The 14951-nt window shown below is 32.9% G+C and overlaps 2 protein-coding genes across 2 annotated transcripts; one reads left to right on the forward strand and one right to left on the reverse strand.

Annotated features, from left to right (window-relative positions):
* Nucleotides 1-2757: 2757 nt before the first annotated feature.
* On the forward strand, nt 2758-6020 carry LOC110667772 (E3 ubiquitin-protein ligase RGLG2). Its single transcript, XM_021828742.2, has 11 exons — nt 2758-3049; nt 3353-3614; nt 3832-4057; nt 4168-4281; nt 4374-4471; nt 4671-4750; nt 4844-4949; nt 5031-5158; nt 5274-5436; nt 5505-5561; nt 5641-6020. Exons 2-11 carry the CDS (start codon nt 3429-3431, stop codon nt 5755-5757), a joined length of 1275 nt encoding a protein of 424 aa, XP_021684434.2. The 5' UTR covers nt 2758-3049; nt 3353-3428; the 3' UTR covers nt 5758-6020.
* A 241-nt stretch (nt 6021-6261) lies between these two features.
* On the reverse strand, nt 6262-9903 carry LOC110667771 (glucan endo-1,3-beta-glucosidase 5). The gene is made up of 2 exons (XM_021828741.2): nt 9355-9903; nt 6262-7646 (listed from the first exon to the last, which is right to left on the reverse strand). The coding sequence occupies exons 1-2, from the start codon at nt 9720-9722 to the stop codon at nt 6548-6550; spliced, it is 1467 nt and encodes a 488-aa protein (XP_021684433.2). The 5' UTR covers nt 9723-9903; the 3' UTR covers nt 6262-6547.
* Nucleotides 9904-14951: the final 5048 nt, after the last annotated feature.

The raw sequence follows: 14951 nt of genomic DNA on the forward strand, positions 1-14951 counted from the left end.
CTTGGCATTCTAATGCCATAGAAACCTCAATGACTCTTCTCTGGAGTTCCAAAAATTATTTTATAAATTTTCTCTCGGGTTTAGGGCTCCTAGTTGCAAAAACCACAACTTCCCACTGGGTTACCCATCGCTAGGGCACCGGCTCATTTAACTTGGTTGTATTTTATTTCTAAAATTTTTTCTAAATTTTTCTTACCATTATTTGAGTTATTTATGACTCCTCACTCTAGTTTAAATATTTTTCTAGACGTTCTAGCTATCCAAACCGACACCGGTCACCAGAACAGTAAAATGTACGAAATTGCTACAGTGAGCGTGTTATAGTATGTCTCATTACATTCTTCATGCTAGATCTTGTTATTCTCTACCAAACAGACTACTAATGTGTAAGGAAGGCAGCAACAACAACACAGCTGGACGCCAGGCTCCCAGAAAAAAACAAGGGAGAGGGGAGAGTAGCCTTGACTCAGGGGAGAAAGAAGAAAGGAAATATAAGAGAGAGAAGGAAGAAACTTGAGGCATGTTTGGTTCGATTCTTTAATTTTCACTGTTGAACCCTCTAAAACTTATTATCTTTTTACTATTATTATCCTTTTCACTTTAAAAATAAAATAAAACTCAAAAATTCAAAAAAAATTCTCTTAAAAACATAGAAATCACTTAAAAATATGTCATTATGTTAAATAATTTAAAATAAATTGTTGAAATAAAATGAAATAAAAATTCAAACTCCATATTTATATTTCAAAAAAATTCTAATAAATTTCTAAAATTTTAATACCTCAAAATACATTAAAAAAATCAAAATTTGAGACATTACAAAGATATTTTGATTATTTGGTCTCACTATATGTAATTAATTTTTTATTTGAATATTATAAAAAAAGAAAAAAAATACAAGAATAAATTCAGTCAAAATTATAACAAATCAATGGAAAATAGTAGATATACTTTGTTAATCAATGGAAAATTGTAGATATACTTTCTTAGTTGTATGATTATAATAATTAAAGGGAGTTTCTATTAATAAATATTAATGAATAAATTGTTAAAATATAATTTAATGTTAAAATAAAAAAATAAAAACAAAATAAACTAATCATAAAAGACATTTTAATTTATTCATTCATTTTTTTATTACACTATATTGACTTTGGATCCTAATTAGTTTTTTGCTTGGATAGATTTTTATTCAGACATTTTTAGTTAGCGGTAAATTTTTTTAATTGAATTTATTTATATTTTTTAATTGACTTCTTAAATTAATAATTAACATGAAATTGAACGAATTTTTATATTAAGATTATAACTAAAATGTTTAATGATTATTTAATAAAATTAATTATTAATTGACTAATTTCCTATTTTCCGAAGAGGAGTGATCACATGCTTGAGGGAAAATGAATAAATTAAAAAAAAAAAAAGTGATTAACATATTTGCCAGAGTTAAAATATTAAATTACTATTTTGCTTTATTTTAATAAAATTAACTATTTAATCCCTGTATTTTGAAAAATGCGCTACTTAGTCTCTATATTTTGCTTCCGCTAAATTATTTAGTCACTTCATCAAATTTTCTGTTAGTTAATACTAGTTAAACTATTATTTAATCCTTCTATTTTAGTAAAATTAATTAATTAGTTACTGTATTTTGAAAAACACTAGTATTAATTATCTATATCTTAATAAAACTAATTTGTCCCTATATTTTGAAAAACATATTCCTTCATGAAAAATAGAATTTTGTTGTGTGGAAAATAAATCTAAATTTATATATATATTTGAAATTGTTCAAGTATAATTTCATTCAATTCCCTGCATCATTTTTGTGTCTTATTTATTGGGAATCGGTTTTCTTGGATTATCGCTTTGATTATTTAAAGATCTAGATGAAATAATATTTGATCAAATATTGTTTCTTAATAGAGAAAACACAAAAAAAAATCCAAAAAATTAAATGAAAATATACTTGAACAATTTAAAAATCATATATAAATTCATATCTCCGCGCACAAAAAAAAAATCTATTTTTATCTAGTAATATGTTTTTCAAAATATAAGAACCAAGTAATTAGTTTTACTAAAATAAATGACTTAAATAATAGTATTTTTTAAAATATAAGGACCAATTAATTAGTTTAACCAAAATAAAGAGACTAAATTGTAGTTTGACTTGACTAAAATTGTTAATTAATGGAAAATTTGACAGAGGACTAAACAATTTAATGGATTAAAAATAGAAGGACTAAGTAGTTAGTTTCGTTAAAATGCAGGGACTAAATAATAATTTTCCCAAATACAATTGCAAGTAAACAAATAATGATGATTTAGCCTCAATTTTATCCAAATTTACTAATAAATCAATGTATTATTGGCTACTTTAATAAAAATTTCATTTATATAAAAAAAAGTTGACATTATCACTATCATAGAAATATAATTTTAAAAGACCCAGTCTATGTGAGATTCATCTTCCTTTTACTTCTGCGTGTGATATTAAACAAAACTGTGTTCTTCTTTTCCTCATTATTGTCAAATGACAACAATACTCTATAGGATACTACTGGTAATGTTTGTCTTTACATATAATTTCCATTTGTTTTTTATTGGCTTTGTGGGTAATAGCTATGTCTAAAGATTTAACATAAATGGTCATAGTCTTCTTGCTGTTCCAAAGAAATTTCCTTGCAAGGTCCTGCAATATGTTAGGAAGGTAGACTTTGCAGAAAAAGAAAAGAAATAGGATAGACTAGAAAAACAAGAAAAAGAAAAAAGAGTAGACTAGACTTTATTTTTGGCATAAAATTTCCATGTGGGTCTATGACTTTTGATTAATAGTGTTGCATTCAGAATAATTTTCTTGAAAGCTTCTGTATTGATGATGTGAAGTTTCCCCATTTTCTTTTCAATTTGGGTTACTCGGTTTTGACTTTGACCCTTACTTGTTTTTTCAAGATTATTATGTACAATCTCAGGAAAACATTCCTTTTTACTGCGTGATCTGCACTGGGATTCAGCATTTCAGTTTGTTTGCAATTGACTTCTTTGAGTTAAGTGTACAAAATCTATTTCTTTTCTCTGTTTTGGATTGATTTGTATGCTCTTAGAATCCTTTTATTATAGGGTTTTGTATTATTTCTATTTGATTAGTTTCTGTTCTGCATCTGCTGAATTGATGTGCTGTTTGGGTTCTAATATTGTATTATGTGAATTTTTAATTACCCTATTTGGAAATAATCTGGGATTAGAAATACTGGGCATCACTTGTTTTGTTATGAAAAGTGTAGTCTTTTAATAATTTCTTTGAAACAAACTATGTTTTCTTGTAATTGATGATCTGGCTTCACTGCAGTTAGAGGGCAGAAGTTAGGCTTCATTAAAGATAGTTCATCCAGTTTGTGAAGCATCTGAAAGTTGGGGATCTGATTATGGGAAGCAAACAGTCAAGGCATCAGGATCACTACCAGCATGATTCGTACAATTATGGGGCTCCATCACTCCCAAGCTATCCACCGTACTCGTCTCATTCTTCAAGGTATATTGATCATGATGGAAGAAGCAAGCTGCAGTCAAGGTATTCAAGAATTGGTGATGATTACTACTCCCTAGAACAGGTATTTTCCTGTTACGTTTTGCAGCTTATGTGATTGTGCAGTATCTTCCAGGAACAAAGACTGGAAATGCCATTAAAACCTTATTAGATTGCAGTGTAATTTATAAATGGCTTTGTAAATAAGCTTCTTTGTCGTAATTGCTAGTGAACATATCTAGTCATCGCTTGCAATCCCCTGTAAAAATGGGGAAAGAAATTAATAAACACCCTTTGCATAGGTGACACAAGCTCTTGCACAAGCTGGTTTGGAATCTTCCAATCTTATTGTGGGCATTGATTTCACAAAAAGCAATGAGTGGACTGGCGCACGGTCTTTCCATAGGAAGAGTCTGCATCACCTTGGGGATTTCCCGAATCCTTATGAACAAGCAATATCAATAATTGGAAGAACACTTTCTCATTTTGATGAGGATAACCTTATTCCTTGTTATGGTTTTGGTGATGGTGAGTCAATCTATATCCTTTATTAGGCAATAGAAAATATTACATCAGATGTTGAAGTTTGTCTAGTTGACGCTTTTAAAGGGCCTGATCTCTTCCTTTTTATTTTGCAGCCAGCACTCATGACCAAGAAGTTTTTAGTTTCCACCCAGAAGATAGGCCATGTAATGGATTTGAGGAAGTATTGAGTCGTTATAGAGAAATAGTTCCAAATGTTCGTTTAGCTGGTTAGTTTAGATTATTTTATTGTTATCTGTATTTTATGCATTTTTCACTAGATCCCTTACAATTGAAATTTGCTTATACTAAATTCTTACAGGACCAACATCTTTTGCTCCAATCATTGAAACTGCAATTGGAATTGTGGACAATAGTGGTGGTCAGTATCATGTTCTCATGATCATTGCTGATGGGCAGGTTAGCTTCTTTATCTGTATGCTGTAAGTTTATTGCCTTAAAGTAATGCAGAAATGACTAAGCCCATTACTATGTTTATTGAAATCTGCAGTAGAGTTTATGCAGTTGGATTCAATGTGTTTCCTTGTCTTGTTTGTGTCTTTTCTAATTATTTCTCTCCCTGAATTCATAATCTTGAATATAAACATGATTTCTCAAGGTTACAAGAAGTGTAGATACAGGTCACGGACAGTTGAGTCATCAGCAGCATAGCACCATTAATGCTATTGTAAAAGCAAGGTTATAATACAACTAAAAGATGTTCTTTTTCTGTAGATGGCAATTGACATTTACTGGATTCAGGTTTCTGAAGAACTATTTATGCTTTTGTAGTGAGTATCCGTTGTCAATAGTACTGGTCGGAGTAGGTGATGGGCCATGGGACATGATGCAGAAATTTGACGACAACATTCCTTCTCGAGCTTTTGATAATTTCCAGGTCAAGATATATCAGTTCGGGGACTCATGAAACCAACATTCTAGTCGAATTTATTATTAATGCGTTGATTGTGCAATGCAGTTTGTGAATTTCACAGAAATTATGTCAAAAAACATCTCAATGTCTAAGAAGGAGACAGAGTTTGCTCTAGCTGCACTAATGGAAATACCATCACAATACAAAGCTACAATAGGTCTCCATCTCCTAGGGTACTGTCACTAGCACTCACTTAAACATGTGGCTTGATCGAAATATATTCGTCCATATCATGTATATTATCTTGTCACACCTGATTACCACATGCCATTTTCTTATAACTTGCAGCTGCCAAAGAGGAACTCCAAAGAGGTATCCTCTTCCTCCTCCACTTGGAATCAGTTTGGTGAGTGCCTATCCAAAGCATAGAGGGCCAAGCAGCAATGAACAGACAATGGAACTTGATTATGATTTTTCTGGCCTCGCCGTGGATCATTCTTCACAGAGTTGGGTAAGTCTCCAATTGTTATACTTGAGTTTTTGGATTCTGTTTCTTCATGGTTTCACTGTGCTTTGCAGAGTTGTCCCGTGTGTTTATGGAATAAGAAAGATCTTGCATTTGGATGTGGACATCAGGTAACCTGAAATCAAGATAAAATAAAACTTGCCATCTCTTTTCCTATTTAGTCTCTTGAATATTTTGATTCTTTTGCAGACATGTTATGATTGTGGAAGGGTCTTGAACTTGTGCCCCATTTGCCAAACCTACGTAATCACTAGGATAAGACTGTACGATCAGATTAAGCAGCCTGTTCAGAACTTGCCAGGATAAACGTAGTTGAAAGTTCAGAAACCTGACAGGATAAAGCATTGGTGGATTGGCCAATCTGCATATCTAAAACCATCTTTAAGTAGATGTCAAAGAACCGAATAGTTTTGTTTGATTATGCTTATTCCTCAGGAATCGAGAGCGATTGTATTAGTGATATAAGACGTATACCCTCGACCTACTAGCTTAATATTTTAGGTTCAATAGCTTGTGAACTTGAAAGTCTTTCTTAAGCAATCTAGATCGCCATGATAAACCATTTCATACTTCTGACTATATCATTCAGGAGTATTTGCCACTTCAGATGTTCATGCAATAGTTAAAATTCTCTCTTTCACTACCTAATTACCCTTTAAAACCTTTTTCGTTTGAATGTTTTGAAAGATTTCAGCAAGTGTTTCTTGAAACTTTCAGTTGGATTCTGGCGTCTACCATAAAGAAGAGGAGAGTTCAACAGATGTAAGCCAAGTTTCCAGTCAAAACAAAAATGCTAAAATGAAATCTGGAAAAAAATATACTGCATGCTTTAATTTAATATTTTAAGCTAGAACCGGCCGAAATCCGACCGTGGCCAAGCCTACTTTTAATTGCAATCCTGCGGCTAGTAGGAGGCCAGCTATTCAATACGTGTAAGTTTATACTATTGCCTAAATGATGCTATCACATACACAATAACCTTCTATCATTTTGAACAAACATCCAAATTACTAAGTATTCTCTCACCTATGAATCTTTTAACACTAATAGTTTCTAAAGAGGGGACCCGGAAAAATCCACTTATGGGAACTTCTTTTCACATTAGAAAGACCCACATCCCCCAGAGCATCAAGATCCAAATGATAATCCACCAAGGACATGGTCCAAAACCTGAACTTGTATCAGTGACACCAACAAGAAACCTGCAATCACCAACTGATGGATCCAGGAATGTAACCATGCCAAGACCATCGAAATCACAGCTTTGTGCATTCTGATCCTGAAGCTGATAGTAACTGTTGAAAGCATAAGAGATATTTCCTTTTGCTCCAATTGCATTGCATGATCCCCCATAACTAAGTGTTGTGCAATCTGCAACACTACAAGCAATTCTCATGTGGTTTGTCACCCTGGACAGATCTCTGGTTGGGTCTGCCACACACCACCTAGATGGGAGATACTGAACATTCTTAGCATTCTTCAATAACTTGTTGCCCAAACCAAGGTTCAGTGGATATTTAGCCTGACCATCAAAGGAGAAAATCCCCCAGTGCCTTTCAAAATTTCCTGGAAGTGTGCTCTTTGCCCCTTCATCTAGTAGGCTGAAAAGATAAATATCCATGGGAGGAGCACCTGGTCTAAGAGGGGTTCCTTTGTTACTTAAAACTTGATTTATGAGTCCCTGGTTGAAAGCTCTTGCGGCAGTGAGGTTTGCACTGATGGCTCCATCAGTTGGCCAACCCACCTCCCCAATAACTATAGGCATCTGACCATATCCAAGTTTGTTGAGGGCAGCAACTAAAGTATCAAAATTCCCATCAAATGCATTGTAGTAGACATTAGGCCCATCTGTAACAGGATGGGTACTCCCTTCAAAGAATGCATAATCTTGGGGAAAATCTGTGCTCCCATAGAGACTAAGAAATGGGTAAATATTGACAACAAAAGGGGAACCATTTGAGTTGAGGAAGGAAACAAGTTGAGTTATAATTTCTGTTAACTCAGGTCGAAATGCCCCTTGAGAAGGTAGGGAGGATTCATAGGCATCTGCATTGCAAGGGACCACTAGCTTTACATAACCAGCGAGATTTGCTTTAGCCAAAGACTGCTGTAAATTGAGCAGGGCAGGCATTACATAGGATTGAAATTGAGCAGAATAACTAGATAGGAATGGTTCATTTCCTACAGCTACATACCTGCCAATGCATGGTAAGAGAAAATATAGTGAGAAATCTGGAACTCCTGATATGCACAGAACGTTACAGCGCATCTCAAATTTTATAGATGCAGAAGTCAGTCTTAACATATTTAAATTTCAGAACTTGAAACAAACTTTCCATAATTGACGGGCTTTCAAAAGCGAGTTGTAAATTCTTATCAAGGCATTCAGACCTATAAGGCCTCTTAACCACATGATTTGAGAACAAGACTCCAGAATCATATCAGCAAATGTGAACCTAGTGTGACGTATATCCACCTAACCTCCATAGGCTTTGATGTAGAATCATTACCCAGTTACTCCTTCATACAGCTTCTGGTTCTGGGAACAGATCAGTCTAAAAGAATAGAAATAGAATTTTGCACAGTTGAAAAACCTCCACTATGCCACCCACACCCACCCACCCCCTGGCGCACATTTACAAATAGACACAGGAACATGAAAAATCTCTCCGCCTGCACATGCACACATAGACACAGAAACACGAACAATGGACCATGTTATTTCTCATGCTTAAACAGAAACTATTTTTAGTTGGGGGATACATTTGAAGATGCCCACAACTATTTTTACATGGATGCACACACAAACACAAGCAGTGATACATTTCCTCTCTCTCTCTCTCTCTCTCTCTCTCTCTCTCTCTCTCACACACACACACACACACACACACATTAAAAGGAAAGCAATTATAGACTTCATAGTTCTCTTCGTTATTAGGTTCTTAGACATTTTCTTAATGAAATAGCTTATTAAGGACACGCAGACGCCATATACCATTAGATGAGCAATGCTGTCTAGATCCTAGGATGGGGAGCTGTACTATCTGGCATAGGAAGTCCGCATAGCAGTCCACAGCTTTCATTAACAAGACAATTAATTGCTGGGGAAGTAGGACAACCCTCAGCTGCATAGGACTACTAGAAATTCAAACTGAGGAAAAATTATAAAAAAGAAAGTTCATTGAACCAAAACGCTAAAATTCAACTCTCTGTGCACATGAATAGCTATTTTATTTTACTTCAGACTAAGATTAACTAAGCAAAAGGTTAAGTGCTTTATGTTATCTATACACTTTACGGTAATTGTAACCAAAATGATCAAATCAAAATGGAAATCTTTGAAGAGCTACTTATACATATTAGCAGCAGCTAGATCCTATGATAATACTCCAGAAAAGATTTTCATCTAGAGGGAAATAGTTTCTGCTTGTTCTAACATATTCTACATAGTGCTGCTCTCTTAGATTCATCATTCATCTTTAAGTTGTACAGCATTGCTCCAAAATTTTTACAATATATTTCCCGAAATTGCTAATTATTTAGGTGTAAATTAGAGATTCAGGAGTTGAATTCTCACATATGATTCTCATACAATGACAGTATTGATTAAGAGTATATGATACTCATATAATGACAGTGTTGATTAAGAGTATCAAAATTCCCTATTGCCCCTTTGGGTAACTGCGATTCCTCTATATTCACAGGCACAAAACTCGTCAGAATCAAACAAACTTATTCCTTTACTCAAAACAAAAACAAAAACAAAAACAAAAGATAAAAAAATATATATGCACTTGCATTTCCTAAGCCTTTCAAGCAATCAAACAAGAAGAGAAAACAGTAATAAATAAATAAATAACGAACAGATAAGGAGCAAAATAAAGGAGAGAGAGAGAGAGGAACCTGATATCAACACCACCTTTAACCACATATCTGGAAACATTCTGGCGCACCCACAAATCAGAAACAGTAGTTGAGGAGCTAATTGCAGCCAACATTTCATTTGGGATCCCAACCATGACTTGAATACCACTCCCTATTAAAGCTGTAAGCACATCTGGGTCTGCATCAAACAGCTTCACCTTCTCTATCTTGTTGTCTTTCAACAGATCCACAACTGTGGAAGGCTTCAGCTTTCGGAAAGATACTGTACCCCAGTTCACTCCTACCGCTGATTCCGCCACCAGGAAGGAGCCCAATACAAGTACTACCAGAAAAAGAAAAGCTGCTCTGAAGCCTGACATTTTTATGCAAATAGCGGAAAAGCCCATCTTGGTTCCCTTAAAGATCCATCAACTTGATCACCCACTTACATCCATCCCACTACTCGGTGGGCTAATGTTTGGCGGTGGATACGGCGGTGTTGTGGTAGCGAGTAAGAGGGTGACAAGTGACAACTGCTAGATTCGTGAAAGGGAAGCGTGGTAACCACTGAAAGGGTAAAGTAGTATTTTAATCTTTTAGATTGATATGTAATGTCTGAAATACCCTCCACGTGAACGAAGTGACATCATTTTTTGAATTTTGATGGACAGACTCGTCCTTTTCACCGCTCATAGCAGACACCGTCTAACTTATCAAGCGTCGAGGAGTTTAAAATCAATTGATAGTTTTCCAATTAAAAATTAATTTTCTCGTTTAAATTAAACTGCTTTTTTCAATTTAGTAGAAGAGTAATTTTATAAAAAAATTTTAATCATTTAAAATTAAAAAAATAAGTTATTATTTAAAAAATTTTATTCTATTTAAATTATCTCAAAATATTTTAATTATATGTGTTTATATTTTTTTTATTTTATAAAAATATTATACTTTATTTATGTTATTATTTTTATTATTAAACTGTAAAATTTTATAAAAAAAATATTTAATAATCTTAATTTTCCAAATAATAGTAATGAAATAAATCAGCAAAATAAGCCATCTATGATATAAATAGCTTGGAAAGCCAATAATCTATTGCCAGAAAACTTTTATTTTAAAAAATTTCAATTTTCTTATAAACAATTTATTTAATTTAATAACAATACCTAATTATGTTTCAAAATGACATTTTACCTAAAAATATTATTTTTTTTAGTGCCTACTTCAGTCATCTCTTACCCAAAAGGTTGTTACATGAAAAGATAAATTATTAATGTGAATTAAATTTTTAAGATTCATTGCGTATTTTTTTAAGTTGATTTTATACTCAACTTTTTTATAATTCGTGATTATTTTTTTAATAATATCTTTATTAAAGATTATTTTCTTGTAAAATGTTGTTTTTTTATAACTGCATTTAGCATTTGTTGGTGATTTAATTTAATATTAAAATTATTTTTAAAATATAAAATTATAAATTTATATTTTAATTAAAATTAATTAGATTAAAAAATAGTTGATTGTGATTTGAGACCACGTGGTATGATAAGCATAAATTAGCCAAAATGGGAATTTATATGGAGTGATGTAATTGACGGCTACTCCAGTTTGTGAAAAACCCACCTTACACATGGGACTTGTAGATTGTAACAATTGTCAAATATACTCTCGCCGTATTCTCCCTTCACATGCAACTTCAAATTCGGCCCTAATTTTGGCATGTATATTTTCAGGAACTTACTGTATGCTATAAATAAATTTAGTATTCAGATTAACTTTTTACACAGTAATTTGCTTCGATATTTTAATATTTTCCGAGAATTTTATGAGGTAAATAACTCAACTAAATGAGGCTTAAATTATAAAAAATAATAATACTCATAAAATAAATTAATAAATTATATTATATTTAATTAGAAAAGTGTAACTTATCAAATTTGCCCTAAATTACTTTTTTTATACAAGAAAAGCAGAATATCTAAACTAAATAAGACTATTTTTCTCACTTTTAAGAAAGTTGCACTCTCTTCGTTAAATTTTTCCTATGATTTTAAATCTATAAAATGATGAAAAATATCAAGATGTTGGTTTGCACAACCTTTCGATGCAATCAAAATGGGGAACTGAAGGATGAAAGCAGAGAATGAATGCATAATTGACAACTCTCATGTATATAGGTAGCATAAGATAGACTCTTAATTAAAATAGGAGTTTGAGTTGAGATAGAACTTAATTTCCTTATATATATCTTTGGTTGTTAGTTCTTATTGAACTAGGAATTCTCTTGATGTATCAATCGAGTATCTCAAAATTTTACATGAATGAGAGAGATAGTCTCCCAAATCTTGTTTTAGCACCTGGGCGACTAACTTTCACCTGGTTGGGCACCTAAATGGAATGCCAACTCTACTTAAATGGGTCAAAGTGAGGAGTAGCATCACTCCTTAACTGACTCTAATTAGATCAGGTCTAAATTTTGGACGGTCTAATTTTTTTTTTTTAAATTAAGGCACAAAGTTCTTTTGAGAAGTAAAATTAAAGCATTAATTTGAAATTGTAACTCAAAAGATTATTAAACATTTCAATTATTCAAAATAAAACTTTAACATTTATTAAATTATATTACATAAATTTTAATAGTATTTTAAATTCAATATAAAAGTATTCAAGTAATATAATATATAAAAAATTATTATAAATGTATAATTTTTTTTAACATTTATGAAATATTAAATGTGTAAAAAATAAATATATTGAAATAAAAAACAAATGACTACGAAGCTAATTTAATTGGTTTTGAAATGAGATTTTAAGTTTAATTTTCTACACTGACACTAAAAAAAATAATTCTATTGACTAATTAAATTAGTCGGATTAAACAGGTCCGACCAGTTCAATCATTGAGTCGACTAGATCATACTAAATTATTTTTTTATATGGTTCAATTATAAATTTAGATAAATTTAAAAGCCAATTTATCGATTTAATTCGAATTTAATAACTATGCAATTCACCAATTTAATATAATAGGTTAGAGTTGAAAAAATTGGAGTTTTTAAAGGTTGTCAAACTTCCATATATTAAAAAAAAAAAAAAACCTATAAGTTGCAGCTGGCAGATGTCTTTACAAAGCCCTTAACAACTTGTGTGTTTCAATCTCTTATTTGCAAGCTGGGTCTTGCGACACCTCATCAGCCATCAGCATGAGGAGGGGGGAGGGGGCCCTAAAATTCAGCAATTAATTTATAAATTAACTAGCTAAAATTAGTTAGCTAAAAACATCGTCTTCTAATATAGTTGGAATGTAGCCATAGCTCCTGCCATATTTCTTTCCTTCTTCAGTATATTTGTATATAAGCAAGACAATTATTTTTCTTTCAATCAAGGAGAATACTTCTCAGATATCTTTCCAATTGATAAGTGTTTCAAAAACAGCTGCCAGATTCTGCAGAAGGATAAGTCTGTTCTTCTCGGACATTGAAGAGTGCAACTTCGTTACTTTAATGATCCTTCAACTTTTGACAATTACAGGTTGCAAATCCAAACATGATAGCGCTTTATTTTTAGAGTCCACACAAGTGGGAGAAGATTCTCTGGAGTCACCATCTGTGTCAAAGCAATTAGGGATTAGCTACCCTTTCTTCTTTATATTTTCTCTCTTCATAAAAGAGTGTCAAAGAGCAATATCATTGAGCCAAAGACCTTTATGGAGTATGGTCATTCCTTTAAATCAAAGAAATCTTTCTTTTTCTTTTAAGCATCTCTTATTTTTTCATGGGATGACTGCCGATTAAGCATCTTCGCATAGAAAAACAGAAGCTTTTTCTCTATTCTTTTCAACATATATATAAATATTATCTTCTTGCTGCTTTTTTACTCCACAGTACACTTGATAGCTGGAAATCGTTGTGGATTCTGGGACCATGCTTGTCATGATCTGCTTTATGATTATTCTTTTCTAAGCCGCAAGGTCATAATGGTAATAATACCTGCAATGCATTTGTCACATAAAAAATTGCCACTTTAAATGATCCTGAATAGGATTGTTAGAAGAAAGAATACAAGTAATGAAGGAAAGGATTGTGTATTTGTCTGTGTCCCATTTACAGAGATATTACATCTATTTATACATGAGAATATGAACTAATTTGGACAAGAATAATAATTGCACAAGTAATGAAGGAAAGGATTGTGTATTTGTCTGTGTCCCATTTACAGAGATATTACATCTATTTATACATGAGAATATGAACTAATTTGGACAAGAATAATAATTGCTATAATTATGCTACACAAATCTCCTATAATCATGCTAATTGCTGTAATTATGTTATACAAATCTCCTATAATTATGCTGATTGCTGTAATTATGCTAACACCCCCCCTCAAACTCAAGGTGGTAGCACAGGTGCCAACTTGAGTTTGCTTAAGAGATCCTGAAAGCGAGCGGGAGGATGCGTTTTGGTGAATATATCGGTTTGACAGAGGAGATAGGAATCAAACATATGGTGCCATGAGCAACATGATGACGCATAAAATGACAATCAATTTCGATGTGTTTGGTACGCTCATGAAATACATCATTATGAGAAATCAGATGGCACTTCTATTATCGCAATGAAGTATTGTGGCGTAAGAATGAGTGACACCCAAATCGATTAATAACCACCGTAACCAAAGTAATTCGGATGTAGCATCGGAAGAGCACGATATTGATTACGTATAGAACGTGCAACAACGATTTGCTTTTGCTACGCCAAGAGATAAGAGAATTACCCAAGAAGAAACAATAACCAGTAGAGCGACGATGCAGCCGATCACCCAATCAAAGATCGAGTAGCGGATAATACTAGGGAGGAGGTAGCGGAAAAGTGCAAACCATGAAAAAGAGTGCCTTTGATATAACGAAGGATTAAATGCTGAGAGAAATGAGTTGAGCGGAGCGGACATAAAGCGGTGACGGATGAACGACATATGAAATATCGGTCGAGTAGCGTGAGATAAACAAGACTCCCGACAAGATGCAGATATAAAGTAGGATCATCAAGAGGAGTGCCATCAAGAGGTGTAAGTTTGCAATTGAGCTCCAATGGGGTTGATCTTTGTTTTGCTATCGATGATGCACCCGAGAAAGTAAGTCGGATGCATACTTGGCTTGAGATAGATAATAGCCATCAGAATTTTGAGAAGCTTCAAGACCCAAAAAATAGCTAAGAGAACACAGGTCTTTCATTTCAAAATGTTGATTGAGATAATGTTGTAACTCTAAAATACAAGATGAATCATCTCATGTTATTATCATATCATCAACATAAAGCGTGAGAAGAACAATACCACCGCTGTCGATTCGAGTGAATAATGCAGAATCATGTGGACTAGAGAAAACCAAGTTGAGCAAGAGTAGAACTAAATTTGGCAAACCAGGCCACAGGAGCTTGTTTTAATCCATATAAGGCTCGTGAAGTTTGCAAACCTTATGAGGAGAATGATAACCGGGAGGAGGATGCATATAAACCTCTTACATTAAATCACCATGAAGAAAAGCATTTTTAACATCCATCCGGAAAAGTTTCCATTCTGACTGCAGACAATAGCTAAGAGGCTGCGAATAGATGTTAATCAGACCTTTGGAGCAA

This window comes from Hevea brasiliensis, chromosome 3 (genome assembly GCF_030052815.1).
Source record: "Hevea brasiliensis isolate MT/VB/25A 57/8 chromosome 3, ASM3005281v1, whole genome shotgun sequence".
In the NCBI taxonomy this organism is placed as follows: Eukaryota; Viridiplantae; Streptophyta; class Magnoliopsida; order Malpighiales; family Euphorbiaceae; genus Hevea; species Hevea brasiliensis.

Coding starts and splice junctions, on each gene's coding strand:
- LOC110667771 (XM_021828741.2), bottom strand. CDS start 9,722: ATGGGCTTTTCCGCTATTTGCATAAAAATGTCAGGCTTCAGAGCAGCT. Junction 7,647..9,354: donor AAAGGTGGTGTTGATATCAG/GTTCCTCTCTCT, acceptor ATGCATTGGCAG/GTATGTAGCTGTAGGAAATG.
- LOC110667772 (XM_021828742.2), top strand. CDS start 3,429: ATGGGAAGCAAACAGTCAAGGCATCAGGATCACTACCAGCATGATTCG. Junction 3,615..3,831: donor ATTACTACTCCCTAGAACAG/GTATTTTCCTGT, acceptor CCCTTTGCATAG/GTGACACAAGCTCTTGCACA. Junction 5,562..5,640: donor CATTTGGATGTGGACATCAG/GTAACCTGAAAT, acceptor ATTCTTTTGCAG/ACATGTTATGATTGTGGAAG.